Below are 17,679 nucleotides of genomic sequence, written 5' to 3' on the forward strand. Positions count from 1 at the left end.
TGCAGTGTGACGTTGCTTAAAAACCCAATGTTCTCCTGATATGAAAGTTCAGGTCTTAAACCAGGGGGGCTGGCAGGAGACAAGGGAATCCACAGAAGGGCTATTTCCTGAGCCAGTCCTACTCTATAATGGCTGGACCTGAACTATTTTGGGGGAGGGAAAGATAAACTGGCTTTTGAAATTCAACTTCTACAATAAAAGTGCAACTAATATCTCACAAAACACCTAAGATCTGTTCAGTAGTCCACTTTTGTAGGTACAAGCTCACCCTTAAAACATAAGAAATACCTCCAAGCTGTGACATTCTTGGGTTTCTTGAAGCAATTTACAGTTATTTTGTGTTCTGCTTATGTGTTAGACTTTTTGTATTGACACCTAATCTGCCTCAAGTCATACTGCCAGATTCTCATATGTCTAATGCTGTGTTTAGACGGACAGGGCAGTCAGTGACCAGAATCAGCCAGCTTTTAATAAATATTTACTCTGCAACTGACTTAAAAATTATAAACACAGGTTGGTATCTTATTTAGATTTTCAATAACATAAACTCAATTTCATATTTAATTCAAAGGACAAACCCTGAACCTGACAACTCCCCAGATGCTTATAAATCATCAGATCATGGATGGGGTTATTGACATACTGGTCTGCTAGGAAGAAAAAAAATTCCTTTCAACAATTCAAGACTCATTTCTGTAAAATGGAACACCCTCCTAAAACTCAAGACTTCTAAATACATGTAAACATGCTCACATTTTTTCTGTTAAAAAAGAAACCTCCCTTGAAATCCCATCTCTCCCCTTTGCCCCTTCTCTTTTGAAAATCTAGAAATGATGATGTAGCAAAATAAAAATTTTAATGTCTATAATCAGATTTTATTTTAAAACTTGTTTTTATCTCTCCATAGATTATTTCTAGCTTATCTAAAACACCTACAACACAATACTATAAAATAAACTTAAAAAGACAAATGCCCATGTAACTTGAAATTTTTTCAAATCAAATGTGAGAGGAGATCTTGCATCCTGCTTTAGTAACCGTATGTTTATAATAGGACAATTTAGAAAAGTGAGCACTTTCCACCATCACTACATTCTTCACCCCATTCCATCTATTCTTTGCTCTCATCTAGAATTTCCCAATCCCTTGGCTCTCAGCCATCTTTTCCTAATTAAGTCCCTTAAAACCTCACTTTATTTGCAGCCTACGATCACCCCATCATTTTTAAGTATATCTCCATCAGGACCTCCAGGCTCCTTGTTCACCCACTTGTCTTTCGGCTCCACTCACCAAGAAACCTAAAACCTGGCTTGATTCAATGACTCTCTTCTTCTTCTCCTACTCCCAGGACACCGTGTCCTGCTGGACACATATCACATAAGGACACAACAATGCCAGCCCCCAGGGGCCTCCTCACTGCTGGCTCAGCCTCTGCCCCCAGGCCCCAAAGAGCAAGCATGTTTTCAATGTACCACATTCTGTCCTTTTCACCTTTTGAAACTGACTGCCCCTCCTACTTTGTGAGTAAAAGGCAGCCCGCACCCCTTGGTGCTTCCTCTTTCCAGGGACCCTCTCTGTCTGCCACACTCTTCTTTATCTTCTTCCCAGCTCCCCACTCATCCCTTAAGGTTCAGCTCCACTCTCATCTTAGGGAAACTCCTGTGACCCAGGCGACTGCTCATTCAGTGTGCATACCAGCACCTATGCCCTCCTCACACTCACAGTCCTGCCCTGCTTGTCTTTTTCCTTTACCAATCTCCTGTGGGCAGAGAATGTGGGGTTTTGTTTTGGTTTGTTTTTTGTGGTCAGAGGGTGGGGGAGGAGAGGGAGTGATTGGAGGGTTCAAGGGAAAATCTTAAGTGAGAGAGAATCTTAAGCAGGCTCCATGCTCAGTGTAGAGCAGGATACAGGGCTTAATCTCACAACCCTAAGATCATAACCTGAGCCAAAAATCAAGAGTCAGATACTTAAATGACTGAGGCACCCAGCTGCCCAGAGAATGAGGTTTTTTTTTAGTCCCCTTCCAACTGAACACCTATTTGCTTCTGAAAATCAAATTTCACCATACTGAATGTTGTGTACTTTGTTCTCTGGTATTTTGGCTGACATTTTTCTCCTCCTTTTCATATTTATTTAGTCTTTATTTCTTGCTCTTCCCATTTTGTTCTTTTCCAGACTATAGTCAAGTTTGACAGAATGCCCTGCAGCTAACTTGTTTGTGTTCAGTGAAGAAGAACTATAAAACATCTCTTTAAAAAATGTTGCTAAGTGGTGCCTGGGTGGTTCAGTCATTGAGCGTCTGCCTGGAGGAAGTTATTTAGTCACCATGGGTCTCAGTTTTCTCATCTACTAAAAAAATAATAAAGCCATACCCAACATCATAGGACTATTGTGATGATTAAATTAGTTAATACACATAAAGTGCTTGCTTAGAACAGTGCCTGTACCTATCACACACTCAGTAAATGTTAGCTGTTGCTATTATTGTCTAGTTAAGCAGATGTAATCAAGTGGAATTAAAGGGAAAACTGTAACCAGAACCATGAAGAATGCTAACATCATTCACGACCACTCATCCAGTGCCTTCACTTCTTTTCCCTCCTGCTGCAAAACTTCCACCGTTATTAGTACTTCCAGAGGAGAAGAAAGGATAAAAACTGAGGGTCAACTTTGTATTCCTTTCAATAGCTCTAGGTAAGAGTTTGATGTGATTATCTATGATATCCCTGCTTTCAATTACATGGTCCATTTCACAAATGGTCTCAAGTTCACAATATGGAAATGTTCTTCTTGGGCAAGAAACACCAAAATTTGACTGTAGAGTTACCAATTCTAAAAAAGATATGTGACTATCTAACAGTGTGAAAATGCTTAAAGAAATCAAGACATATCTGTATAATAGCGTATTACGCAGGCATTAACAATGATTATATGGAGAAATTCTAATTACGTAGAAAAATGTTAAGTTTCTGCATTAGGACCAATTCTAAACAAGAAACACACAGAAAAAGCAATAAGTTTTAAGTTCAAATTTAGAAAAGGAGAGTGTCCTTAATTCAGAAGTTTATTTATTATACTTTGTTTCATAACTAACAGTGCTTTATGAACTATGCAAGCCAGGAAATAGAATGCTCTGCCCCATGGGCTCACAATCTCAGAAACACAAACTGAAATGGGACATGCAACAATTAAAAGATAAATCAGCTCTCAGATAGTGAAAATTCTTTCTCTTTGTCTCTTCTTCCTAGGACCTTTCTTTTCCACTATTTTTTCTCCTCCACTTTCTATTTATAAACAAAACATAAGTGAGAAAACATCAAGAACATGTTTCTTTTAAGATTTAATGCGGAGTACTAAAGAATAGAGAAAATGATTTTAAGGGCGCTGCAGAGAGAGTGCTTTGTGGATGAGGACTGTGACTCTGACTCTAAAGAAAGATTAACCAGTAACATCTGAGAGAAGATATAAAGGATAAACTATAATGAGAGAAGATATCAAAGTGACCTTAGGTTTTATACAGATTACAATGAGGGCAGAGATAAAATATCACCAAAAGAGGCACAGCTCAAGCACTGTAAGATGTTAATAACTGGAGTAAATAAGTAAGAGAAACACTGGATCTAATCTAAATGCATCAATGGTAACTTGTATGAGTTTACTGAAGTATTCTTAATTAAGTCATTAGGGAATTATTTAAGCAAAGACAGTGGAAGGATGTCAGGTCTTTGAGATAAACAGATAAAAACTGACTATAGTCAATGTATATATAAATATTTTGATGGAAGAGGAATCAAAAGGCTGAGTACTAACTAGAAAGGAAAAGCAGTCTCAATGACATTTACATATTCATTCTTTTTTTTTTTTTAAGGCTTTATTTATTTGAGAGAGAGAAAGAGTGCCAACAGAGGGGTGAAGGGCAGAGCAAGAAGCAGACTTCCCACTGAGCAGGGAGCCCTGTACAGGGCTGGATCCCAGGACCCTGAGATCATGACCTGAGCTGAAGGCAGATTGACAGATGCTCAACTGACTGAGCCACCCACGCTCGCCTACATATTCATTCTTAATAGTAAGATCCAACAGTCCACAAGAATATTAGCTCACAGCAGTCAGCCAGACAAAGAGTTTAACACCAGAGAGAGAGAATGCATAAAGGAAAGAAGATGAGGTAAGAGGACAAAGGGAGAGAGGAAGCCTATGTAAAGATGAAGTACTGCAAAGACCAGAACCAGACCACAGTATATATAATGGCTCAAACTAAGCATGGGGAAATCAAGCAATAAGAAAATTGTGCAAAAGCAACTCTGCATCTCTTTAAAGGGGGCATATTTGGTCTCTGCCCTTAAAGTTCATTGCCCAGGGACTCCTCAGAATCAGACTTCCTACAGCTAGAGTTATCAACCCTTGTTAGAAGGGCTTTTAGAAGAGAGTTAGAAGGAGTTATCGAGTTAGAAGGGCTGCTACTTATTATGTAAAACACTGGAAGTCTACTAAATCAGAGATGGTAATGCATATGCCAGTTTTCTTGTTTAAGGTTGTAAGTTGCAAGAAGAGTATTATGCATGATCCATAATTTGTATTAGTTGTGTGTTTTCTGTTCAGTATAAACTTAAACTACTGATGATTAAACTTAGGAAGTCTTAAAGACTTTGACTATTTCCATGGTTCTATACTAAGTAACTTGATATAACAACTAATTTTAAGCTCTAAATAATGTTCTTGGTTTGAAATATATACTTATTTTTGATTCTTCTTAACAAAACACATTTAATAGTGATTATGAGGACAATTATGATAACCTGAATTTTGATTTATACCTATTTAATTTGACAAAGCTTTCACATAGGTTACCTAATTTAGCAACTGATACATGGTAGTAAATTGGTCTTTGCAGCAAGTTTTAAACTATATACCCTACCATGGCATTTTAATACCAACTTGATATTTTATAGGATTTTTAAGGTAAAAATTTATGTCATGTTCATAATCCTTAAACAACTGAGAATAAAACAACCAGATCATATCGCAAAGCAAAGATAACCATACTTTGAAAGCAAATAAGGACTTTAGATTTAATTATCCAAGATAATTAATTTCTTGAAAAAGTCTAGTCTTAAAGACTATATTTTCTTTCAATGAAACGCAGACACTCAAAAATCATGTTAAATTTTTAAATATTCAGTCTTAAACCTAGGAGAGATTATTCTCTTAAAGAAGTAAAAATAAGAACACGGTTATTCCGCATATTGCATGAAACAGAAATAAAATGCTTCCGTGTATATTATTATTATCCTCAGAGCCATGTTCTACTACATAATGAAAAAGCTTAAAGAGAAAGTACTATTATTATATAGTCTTAAACTTGGCTTCCATGGGCCACAGGACACTCCAATTAAAATTAACTGCATAAATTAATCTGTAAGTTATTTTGTGTTGGGGAAAGTTACAGTGATTTGTCTATGAGCAATCATCCATGTATGTTGACTCTGATGCACTTTCTCCTATTAAGAAGTGGTTCTTGATAGAATTTTATCCTCAAAGTAGAATTTTAGCTATTCTCCCTTTTGTGCCATAGCAGAAAAAAATTTCAACTTTATTTTATTGAGAGAAGCCCTCAGAATCACTCAGTTGAGCTACAGAAGGCTGACATTTTGAAAATTAACAGACAGCAGTTTTCGGCCCATATGAGATACCTGTTCCCGTATTTCTTTCATTTTTTCCAATCTCTTGAGTTTTGTTGCATATTCTTGAACTTCTTTTAATCCAATATCTGTGCAGAGACGAACCAAGAAACGCAGACCTAAATTGTAAAAAATAGTTTTAGAAAAATATTAATGCACAATGTTGAAAATATAACAAATGAATGTCTCAATCTTTTGGGACACAACTAGGAATGATACTCACAGTGTTTGTTTCTATTAAAAATTAACTACCGTTTGTATTCTCTGGCCCTATAGAAATGGTCTTCCTTGAAAGAGGACCTAAAGGGACAGATTCTCTCTACCTGCCCTGCCCTCAGGTGAGACCACACCATCTACTTAGAGGCCTTCCCATACTCTTTATGTCTTTATCTGCTTTTCCTTTACACCACTTATGACTACTGACATATGTATTTGTTTATTGCCTTTCTCTTCGCAGGAATTTGTCATCTGTTTTCTTTCTGCCATGCCCACAGTACCTGAACAATGCTGTATACCAACACTGTACACCAACAGCATCACTCCACAAGAATTTGTAATAGCAATTCATGACCACTAACATATTGTAAAAGTAATGGTACCAAAATAATTTAAAATGTCACTATATAAATTGCACATGTATACATTTATCTTAATAATTCATAATAAGAACATAATTTACATATATTTTACAAATAATACTTAACTATTTCTCTTACCTACCTATCCTTCGAAAGAGTGGCTTAGGATTATTTAATGTAAAATAAAAATCATTGTTTTTGGTAGATGGTCTCTGAAATTTAGTATGTCATGTAAACTCTCCAGAGCAGGTCAATTTTTGCTAACTGAAGAATATATTTTAAAAATGAATTACCCTGTTGGGTTTATCAGAAAACTACTCTGCTCAAAACAAGATATTACACGGGTACAAATTTTTTTTTCTATCACTATAGTTAAGGTAGACAAATTATAATTTGTTTTGAAAATTATCCAGGCCGAAGTCATCTTGAACATTCCCTACGGCACAGATAATCATTCATTTAATTTTTAGAGTGAATCTTTTTTAAAAAAGTATTTTATTTATAAGTAATCTCTACACCAACACAGTGTTCAAATTCACACCGCTGAAATCAAGAGTCACATGCTCCACCCACTGAGCTGGCTAGGGCCACCTTAGTGTGAATCTTAAACTCTCAATAAAGACAGACATTTGGACTTGCGTGCATTCTCCCTGTATTGGTCCAGTGCAGAGGTACTATAGTCACCCCGGGGGTTCTTCATCAGCAGCAATTCTGTCAATGCAATTTGGCAATGTCTAGGGACATTTCTGTTTTTGTAACGAGGGAGTGGAAGTGCTAGGAGCATCTGGTGGGTAGAGGCCAGGGATGCTGCTAAAACATTTTATAATCTGTAGGATGGCCGCCCACAGTACAGAATCATCTCATCCCAAATGTCAATGGTGCCAAGGTGGGGAAGTTTGCCTAGCAGACTTTTAGGTTGCTTCATTTTTACAAAATATATTGCTACCACCCATTTAATCTCTGAATCACCAGTTTCCTAAAGTGACTGAGATTAAGAATCACATAAAAAAACTTTTAAAAAAGACATAGGAGGGGCATCTAGGTAGCTCAGTTGGTTAAGCATCTGACTTCCAGCTCAGATCATAATCGGGGGTCCTGGGATTGGGCCTGTATCAGGTTCCCCACTTAGCCGCTCAGCCAGGGAGTCTGGTTCTCCCTCTCTCTCTGCCCTTCCCCTCCATTTGTATGTGCTCTCTCTCTCCCTCTCTCAAATAAATAAATAAAAATTAAAAAAAAATAGGAAATGAAAGATATCTGTGTCTACTGCAAACCTAAATGAGAATCTCTGTAGGTTGAGCTAGAAATTTGTGCTTTTTAAAGTTTTACATGTAATTCCCACATAGCCTGTTTCCTGATGGCATTTGCAAACTACCCCTGTAAAAACAAATCAGCTTCTAACCAGCATTAGAAAAGTTCTTCCTCCTAAGATGCTACCAAAGGTCATAATTCTGAGCTCTCTGCTGTTGATCTTTCACAAAAGCCAAATGGAGAAAAAAATTAATGAAGGAACATGCAGTACATCTCATTCCCGGATCAGGTTGGGCCACTGGAAAACTTGGCATGGAAAAGATTTATCTTACTGAACTGAAATGCATTGTTTAGTGTTGTTACTGAAAGACAAAATTAAGAAGTCTTTCAAACATTTTATTTGCTGTGGGGATGTCGCAAAAGCAAGGAGCTGCTATAACTTTAATTGATCTTATCAAATATATCTCTTGGTTTCACAACATAAATGAAGAGTTAGAAATGTTTTTGTCTTCTCAAGGAATTACTTTGTTTCCTCATAAATAGAAAAGATTATATAACTGATTACATTTTTTCTCTTTCCTTTAGGTGCAAAGCTATTCAGGGCCAAATACACAGTTTAGTGGGAGTATGCAGCATGTGAATATGGATATTTTGTATTTTCTTGATCGTGATTTTGTTGTTGGAACTCCCGTAATACTTCACGTTATTACTTTAAGTTACATCAAACCCATTATGCAACAAGATGGGGAATAAATATTTTCTACAAAGCGAACTTCACAAAAGGGAAATAAACCCAATACCAACATAATGTTTTAAACTTAAAGTAACGTTAAAATTCATTTGCTATCTGTATGAGCAAGATGACTGTTCTACTTTCATAAACTCTGGAAGTATTTTTCAATCTCAGAAAGTTGCATATTAAGGGGAGAGTTAAATATGCCTTTTCCGGGGTGCCAGAGTGGCTCAATCGGTGAGGTGTCTGCCTTTGGCTCAGGTTATGATCTGGGGACCCTGCGACCCAGCCCCACATTGGGCTCCCCAGGGAGCCTGCTTTTCCCTCTCCCTCTGTCCTTCCCCCTGCTTGCACCCTCTCTCACAAAAAAATAATTTTTTAAAAATGTGTTTTCTATAAAACATCAGTTTATGAACTTAAAAAAAACCAAAATTTATTCTTCAAATTTCATAAAACCTGAAATACAGATGTTTACTACTAAAGAGAACCCAGTGGTATACTTAAATCCATCAAAAATTAAATTCTATACAATGTACCTGCATAGTCAAAATTTCTGATCATATAACCATATGTGTAATCATGTATCACAAATTATAGGCTGGTAGTTACATATGCAATTACTGTAGCAAATGTAGTTATCACACTTAATGACATAAAATGTGAGAACTTATAGCTTCATAGTTAGAAGATGTAAACTCACATTCAACATTTTCTGGAAATTTTCTGTGAATATCCTTATAAGTATCTAACGCTTTTTGGTAGTTACCTATAAACAAAAAAAGAGAAAAAACCACACTAGCAGATTATAAAACTTAATAAGATTCAGCAAAGTAGTAATTTTAATTCAAGACACTGGCACCATTTATTGGTTTAATAAGAAGACTTTCATGTCTTCCACAAGCATATATAAACTATGATTAATATAACTTCTGAAAGAAAATGTACAGAGAAATTTGAAAAAGGGGTAGAGCAGAAGTAAAAGGGTGATTACTGAAACTTAGTTTAGTCTTTGGGGCACCTGGGTGGCTCAGTTGGTTAAGTGGCTGCCTTTGGCTCAGGTCATGATCCCAGGGTCCTGGGATCAAGCCCCACATTGGGCTCCCTGCTCAGTGGGGGACCTGCTTCTCCCTCTCCCATTCCCCTTCCCTGTGCTCTCCTGTTCTCTGTCAAATAAATAAATTAAAATCTTAAAAAAAAAAAAAAAGAGGGGTGCCTAGGGTGGTTCAGTTGTTAAGCGTCTGCCTTCGGCTCGGGTCATGATCCCATGGTCCTGGGATTGAGCCCCGGATCAGGCTCTCTGCTCATCGGAAAGTCTCCTTCTCCCTCTCCCACTCCCTCTGCTTGTGTTCCCTCTCTTGCTGTGTCTCTCTCTGTCAAATAAATAAATAAAATCTTTAAAAAAAAGAAGATAAAAAGCTTAAGAAGAGAAACTTAGTTTAGTTCTTAAAAAGTGTCAAAAATTAAGATCTATTCAATTTCTAAAAATTAAAGATTATTTCAGAAGAACTGACAAATTCAAAAATTTAAAAATTGAAACATTAAAAAGTTTACAGAAAGCATTTTGTTTTATAATACAATAAATTTAGCTTCATAGCAGCAAAAAATAGGAAAAAATGAATTTTTGATCTTTGCTAAAATCTCAGTAAACAATGAATCTCTCTGGGCCCCACTATACACAAAACCTAGCCATGCTGACCCTCCAAGAGCTGTGGTGAGAACTGGATGCAACAGAGACAGGAAGCACCCAGCATCCAGCAGCTCTCAATAAGTATCAGCTTCTATTCTTCTAATCTGTACTTCAGTAAGACAAGGGAGGTTCCATCTTAAATCACTCAGAATACCTCATATGTATGTACATTTTACATAGACCTGACACAGTAATGAACACTGGTAACTCAGAACTCACTCTGATATCAATAACATGTGCATACAGGACAGTGATGTTATAGATCTCATAGGAAATACAGTAACAGCAAAGAACAATGATCTAAATGATTTGAGGACTCCTGCCATTCTGAAGGAGTTCACGGGGGTAAAGAAAGAAACCTACAAAACAGGATGAGAACACTGTTAATACAGTCACATCTGTGCTCCCCTTGGATTGAGGAATTTATTTTCCTGGATCATTTGGCTCTATAAGAGGGATTACAAATCTATTAACATTTATCTCCTTACTTAATCTCTGCTGAAAGTCTTAATTATACTACTAATATTGCCATGCTCCATGCTTCAGGAAAAGTATAGCAGTACAGGATGGAATAAAAACAGTTCCTGAAAACACAAAGATACCTAGTGGTATTTGGTATAGAAAACACTGCCCCAGGGGCTCCTGGGTGGCTCAGTGGGCTAAAGCCTCTGCCTTCGGCTCAGGTCATGATCCCAGGGTCCTGGGATCGAGCCCCGCATTGGGCTCTCTGCTCGGCGGGGAGCCTGCATCCATTCCTTTCTCTGCCTGCCTCTCTGCCTAATTGTGGATCTCTGTCTGTCAAATAAATAAATAAATAAGAAAACACTGCCCCAGTTGTTCTGGTCCGGGGCCTTCTTCAGGCTCCTCTGGTGTGAGACAGTTTCGAAAGTTTGGCAGAGCATACAAGGATGTTTAGAATTAGGTGAACAGAAAATGGAAATGTAAACTAATGTGTACAGAATGTCTATTTTTCTGAGACAAAGTTGTCAAAATGATTACATGTTAACTTTGAAAAATAATGAATCTGTTCTTTTTTTTATTTTAATTTTTTTTAAATTTATTTATTTGTTAGAGCGAGCGAGCGAGCACAGGCAGACAGAAGCAGACAGAGAAGCAGGCTCCCCGCCGAGCAAGGAGCCCGATGTGGGACTCGATCCCAGGACGCTGGGATCATGACCTGAGCCGAAGGCAGCCGCCTAACCAACTGAGCCACCCAGGCGTCCCTGAATCTGTTCTTAATAGTAGTGATGGATTATGATTAAGACCCACTTTGTAAGCCTAACTTCTTTTTGTATGTCATAATTATTATGTTTCTCATATAATGGTTCAATATGTGTAGTAATCAAAAGCTAATGTTTTAATAAACAAATATGCAGTTGGAAAACCATTATGTGCATAATTACCTAAAAGATATAAAGAAGTAAAGTATATAAAATGAATAAAATTAAAGCATTTACCACTTCTTCTAAAACAACTAGCTACCATCAGCTGCCATTTCACTTGTGTAGGCCTATAAAAGAAATAAATTATATGAAATCAGAGATGAAATAGAAATAATCTGTGATGATCAGTTTTATAAAGCTATACATCTACAGTATCTTTCAAGTTTTTTCAAATATGTTTTTGACCTCTGATTAGATCTTTATTATCGACAACAGCATATATATAATTTCTTTCATTATCACCTATTGTATGCATATTAGAAAATTTAAATTTAAGAGTCCTTTAATCTAGTTCATGCCTTATTTAGATTTTATGTGAACCACTTAACCTGTTTGGCTAAAGACAACTGCATTCTATTTTAAACATTATCATATCTTTGCCATAATTTTATACTTTGGCTTAGTACCCTAAGGATTAGAAATTCAGGCTTGCAAATTTAGTACCCACGAAGCAATTTCTGACCTTGTGTGTGAATAATTAGGCTTCAGATAAAGTCAGAGTAAAAAAGAATTGTATTCATCCTTTTTTTCCCTCTTAAAATTTTTTTCCTCTTTCTTTCTTTCTTCTTTTTTTTGGTGATCCTGCTTTATTGTGCAAGGCTATAGGCTCTCAACCTTTTAAGATTCCATTATGCAGTATTTGAGGGTACTACGACATTATGTAATTCAACCAACACTTATCAGATGGACCATTTATACAAAATCTGGGGAATACAAAGCCAAATAGGATAACTGCCCCCCCTCAAATTTTATAACGTTTTCCTTTATAAAAAATGTGTGTGTGTGTGTGTGTTCCAAAATTCATTGTTTATGCACCTTACCCAGCTCCATGCAATACATGCCCTCCTTAATACCCATCACCAGGCTCACCCAATCCCCTACCCTCTTCCCCTCCAAAACTCTTGGAGTTTGTTTCTCAGAGTCCACAGTTTCTCATGGTTTGTCTCCCCCTCTGATATCCCCCAACTCACTTCTCCTCCCCACCTCCCAATGTCTTTTTCTAAAATAAGTAATCATGACCAGGATTTCTAAAGACAGTTACAAATATCTAAGAAAATAAGAAAACAAAATTTGAAGAAATGAAAGACTAGGAAATAACAATGTTTTTCTTTCTTTTTAGATTCTTCCTTCCATTTACCTGATGACTTCAAAGACAGATAGCCTCACCCCTACTCAAATTGACAGCACAGCTATCAGCTTTGGAGTTAGATTAAATCAGGGTTTAAATCACAGCCCTACTACTTGGGCAAGTTACTTAACCTCAAATCCACTCCCTACACAGCCATCCCCTTTGATCTAAAGAAAACATGTATCTAATCACATTACTTCCCTCTTTAAAATGCATCACCTCCCTTCCAACCACATGTTAACTCCAAGGTCCTAATCCAGTTCATCCACTGTTAGCCATTTCCTGCCTCTCCAACTCCACTTCTGTGGTGCCCTGCCTAACATTTCATGCTACAAGTCCAAACAAGAGGACAGAGTCCCTGCATTCACTGCATTTTCTAGACTCCTGGTCTTTCCACACACCATTATTTCTACTTGGAGGCTCATTCCAACCTTGTTTATGCTCTTCCATGCTTGACAGGATTAGACATTTTAGGTACTCTTCTAACGTCCTAGAATCTGTTTAGTACTGCATTTACTATACTGTATTATTATTAAGTTTTGAAATATCTTATTGAACTATAAATTCCTGAAGGAAGCAGAGTCTTTGTGTTCCTAGGACGTAGCATGATGCCTGATATATACTGGGAGATCACTAATCATTAATTCCTTCTCATTTACATATTCAAGTATGTATCTTTATTATTTCCTTCAAGGTTGGGATTATGATTTTTAGTTTGGTAACCTTTTAATTCTGTGAACTTGGTAAGTTATTTAAACTTCCATCTCTGTTACTCATCTATAAAGTGGGGATAATAATAGTACCTACTTTGTAAAGTTGTTGTGAGGATTAAATAACACAATATATGTAAATAATAAACACTAGTTATTATTATAACCACTTCTTTTTTAGGAAAGCCTTATTTCATGAATGTCACCTACTGGGGAATTTAAGAAACACTAGAGCAGTAGTGTATGCATGGATATGTGTGCATCCTTATATGGAAAATCGATTAATTATTTTCAACCACTAAAGTAGCCCAGTGAAGAGAGGAAGAACAGAGTTCAGTGACTTAATGTTAATAAGGAGTAGATAACATTCTGGGTTATTAATTGTAGATCATTACTGCAGATTATCTGTGACATTGCTCGCTTCCATTAGCACAGATAATTGGACACCGATTTAATGTATATAATCATCACAAGATTTTATGCATTACAATAGTTGGTAAGCGGTCATGTATAATAAATGTAACAAAGTACAATTTAGGACATGAGATAGATGTATTTTATTAATCTTCGGAATTAAACTGCCATGCTCCTATTGTTACTTTTAGTAACTAGAGAGAGCCCAGACACTATTAATATAGCTTAGGACAGTTTTGCCCAAAAGTAAATGAAAAAGCTAATTGTTTTGGCTTGTCTCTTTTATCTATCTTACTATCAGAACCTAGTTTATAAATAATAAGCCAAGTTTACTTCTTGAATGAATGCCTACTTCTCTCCCCAATCCTCAAAGTAAAGAAAAATACTACTATTTTACAGATAGCACATTAAAGACATAGTGATTTCAAATAACATCCCCTTACCCCAGCACCCCCAGCAAACTGGTTATAAATCGCCTAGCACAGTATAAAGAATAGAGGACTGTACTAAAAGTTTTAAGTATTTTAAATCTACAATGACTTAGCTTTAAATTATAGAATTATGAAATTTTAGAAGTGAAGTAGCCTCAGACAGCAATTCATTCTACCTGTTCATCTTCAAGGAGAAGGAAATGGAGATGCAGACAAGCATCTTGCCTAAGGTCACTGTCCCAACAATATTTACCAGGAATACATCCTATATAAATCCCTTATATCACACTTTCAGAAAGCAATGAGGGATAGAGTCTGAGAATTACCACAGGGAAGAATTATGATCTCTGTATTTGGAATAAGTAAGCACCACTGGAAAGTCATGACTTCTGGATTTAAGATGGCAGAGTAAAACCCTTTTACTTTACAATGAGTTTCTGGAAATCACCCCCCAAAACAGGGAGGATAAGAAAGATGAGTTCAAATTCTGTCTCAGATGAAACTTTAAAACCATATACAAATGATGGATGATGGATAAAAAAAAGTGGAACCTGATTTTAGCAGGGCAAAGAAAGATAAAACTCAAGTGCTCGCCAACAGCATACTGAAAACAGGTGTTCAGATCTTCTCTGCAAACATAAGAAATGCTCAAGAATTGGAATCACCAGCTCTGAGGAAGAGGGGTTAGGCATGAAACTACAAAAAGGAAAACAGACTGGAAATGTGACTGAGAAGCAGTTGGACACCCCCTCTGTGTAGCCAGGGCACCCCTACCCCTAGGAGCTTCTCAGGAAGACTCCAGCCCAGGGTGCTGGACAGAAAACTGGAGGATGGGGCAGAGTCTGCTTCTGGAGCAAGGAGATGCTCAGTTCAGCCCCTTTCAGCTGCTGGAATGATGATAGCCAGGCTTACATTCCTGAGGCACATATTTACCTATGAAGTTACCAGGATGCTCCTCTGAATACACTGAATGGCCCCAGAGAAAAGACTAGAGTTTTAAGATGAACTCTCAGGAACAAAACCATACTATCAACATATTCTAATGTAGCATTTTGTGAAGGTGCTACTGGCATTTAGGGTGAGACAACTCACTGCACAGGTTCTCTGCATATTACTGAATGTTTACCATCCTTGGTGGCTGCCTACCTAATACCCACAGTGCTTCCCCATCATCATGCCAATAAAAATGCCCTTCTCCCTACATTTCCAAATGGCTCCCCCAGCCTGGGGCAATGTTGCCTTTCTTTGCTCACATTATCTTTTTTCTTTAGTTTTTGAATCTTTTACTGTGAAGTATAACACATATGGAAAAGTTCACAAAACACAATTACACAGCTCAATAAACCATCATAAAGTGAAGACTCATGTATTTGCCCTGCAGTTCAAGAAACAGGATATTGCCAACACCCTAGAAGCCTTCTTCACACTCCCTTCCAACATTACTTCCTTCATCTACAAAGGCAACTACTATCCTGACTTTTTAACACTGATTTAGCATTTTTGAACTTTACATGAATGAAATAATATACTAGGTACCCTCTTTTTATAGCTTTATTGAAATACAATTCATGTAACATGTAATACACTCATTTAACATGTATAATTCAAAGGCTTTTGGTGTATCACATTTTTAAAAATTATGATTAAAATATACATGACAAAAAATTTGCCATTTAAGGTCATTTTGGGATGCACACTTCAGTGGCATTAATTATATTCAGAATGTTGTACAATCACCACTACTGTCTTTTCAAAACCTTTCCATTGGCCAAACAGAAACCACACAACCACTAAGTACTAACCCTTCATTTCTCCCCCCCAGACCCTAGTAACCTCTAATATACTGTCTCTGTGAATGTGCCCATTCTAGAGATTTTGTACAAGTGGGATCACACCATATTTGTCCTTCTGTGTCTGGCTTCTTTTGCTTAGCATGATGTTTTCCTGGTTGTAGCATGTGACATGTTGTAACATGTGTCAGAATGTCATTCCTTTTTTTGGCTGAATAATACCCCATTGCATGTATACAACCACATTTTGTTGTTTATCCATTCATCATTGATGGCTACTTGGGTTCTTTCCACCATTTTGCCTTTGTGAAAAATGCTATAATTACGCATATACAAATACCTGTTTAAGTTCCAGCTTTCAATCCTTTGCATATATCTAGGAGTAGAATTGCTGAATCATATGGTAATTCTAAGATTAGCTTTCTGAGAAGCCACCAAATGATTTTCCATAAAATACCACTTTACATTTCTATCTGCAATGTACAGGGTTACAATTTCTCCATGTAGTTTTATTATTATTTTGTTGTTGTTGTTTTTAAATGTAACAGCTGCCCTAAAAGCTGTGAAGTGGTATCTCCTTGTGATTTTGATTTGCATTTTCCTAATGACTAAAAATGTTGAGAATATTTCTGTGTGCTTAATGATCATTTGTATACCACTTTGGGGAAATGTCTACTCAAATCCTTTGCCTATTTTTAAAATGTTTTCTTGTTCCTGTTGTTGTTGAATCACAGAAGTCCTCTATATAGTCTAGATATAGTCCCTTATCAGATATATGCTTGCAAGTATGTGGGCTATCTTTTCATTCTGTTGATAGAGGCTTTTGATGTCCAAAAAGTTTTAAATTTTGATGAAGTCTAATGTATCTATTTTTTTTCTTTTATTGCCTGTGCTTTTGATGTCATCTTATCTAAGAAATCACTGTCAAATCCAACAGGATAAATATCTTCCCCTCTGTTTTATTCTAAGAGTTTTATACTTTTAAGTCTTACATTTAGGTCTTTGATCTATTTTGAATTAAATTTTATATGGGGTAAGGTAAGGGTCCAACTTCATTCCTTGATATCCACGTGGAGATCAAGTTTTCTGAGTGCCTTTGATCGGAAAGACTGTCCCTTCCTCATTGAATGGTCTTAGCACCTTTGTTGAAAATCAATTTACTATATACATGAGGACTTCTCCCTGAGTCCTAGACTCCATTCATCTCCATGTCTGTCTTTGTGTCAATATTGTTTTGATTACTGCAGTTCTGCACCAAATTTTGAAATCAGAAGGTGAGAACTCCAACTTTTTCTTTTTCAAATTGTTTTGGCTGTTCGAGGACCCTTGAGATTCTATATGAATATTAGAGTGAGCTGGGCAATCTGCTTTACTCAGTCCATCATTTCAAATGTTAGTATCTGGAAATAATGATTAATCTGGGCACCCAGTGGCCAGTCAAGTTGACACATAACATCAATCATCTCAGTAGAATTCACCAAGGGAAGCTATCTAGTCCAGGGATTTTTTTGTTGGAATACTTGATTACTTCATTCAATCTCCCTACTAGTTACAGGTCTATTCAGATTTTATATTTCTTCTTGAATCAGTTTCAGTTGATTGTGTGTTTCCAGGAATTTGTCTGATTTATCTATATTATCTAACTTGTTGGCATACAACTGTTCATAGTATTCTTATAATCTTCTGGTTTCTACAAAATTGGTAGTAATGACCCTATGTGCACTTATAATTTTAGTAATTTAAGTATTCTATCTTTTCCTTCATCAATCTAAGCTAAAGATGTGTCAATTTTATTAATCTTCTTAAAGAACCAACTTTTGGTTTTACTGATTTTCTCTA

General features: G+C 36.6%; 1 protein-coding gene across 1 annotated transcript in view; it reads right to left on the bottom strand.

Moving 5' to 3' along the window:
* Positions 1-17,679, bottom strand: part of IFT88 (intraflagellar transport 88) — a 146,079-nt gene that overhangs the window by 23,856 nt on the left and 104,544 nt on the right. The window contains exons 21-23 of the mRNA XM_080798204.1: positions 11,382-11,434; positions 8,938-9,003; positions 5,691-5,797 (exon numbers count right to left, since the gene is read on the bottom strand). Coding sequence (XP_080654330.1) covers positions 5,691-5,797; positions 8,938-9,003; positions 11,382-11,434 — 226 coding nt within the window. The remainder of the gene's footprint in view (positions 1-5,690; positions 5,798-8,937; positions 9,004-11,381; positions 11,435-17,679) is intronic.

This window comes from Martes martes (genome assembly GCF_963455335.1).
Source record: "Martes martes genome assembly, chromosome: 3".
NCBI lineage: Eukaryota > Metazoa > Chordata > Mammalia > Carnivora > Mustelidae > Martes > Martes martes.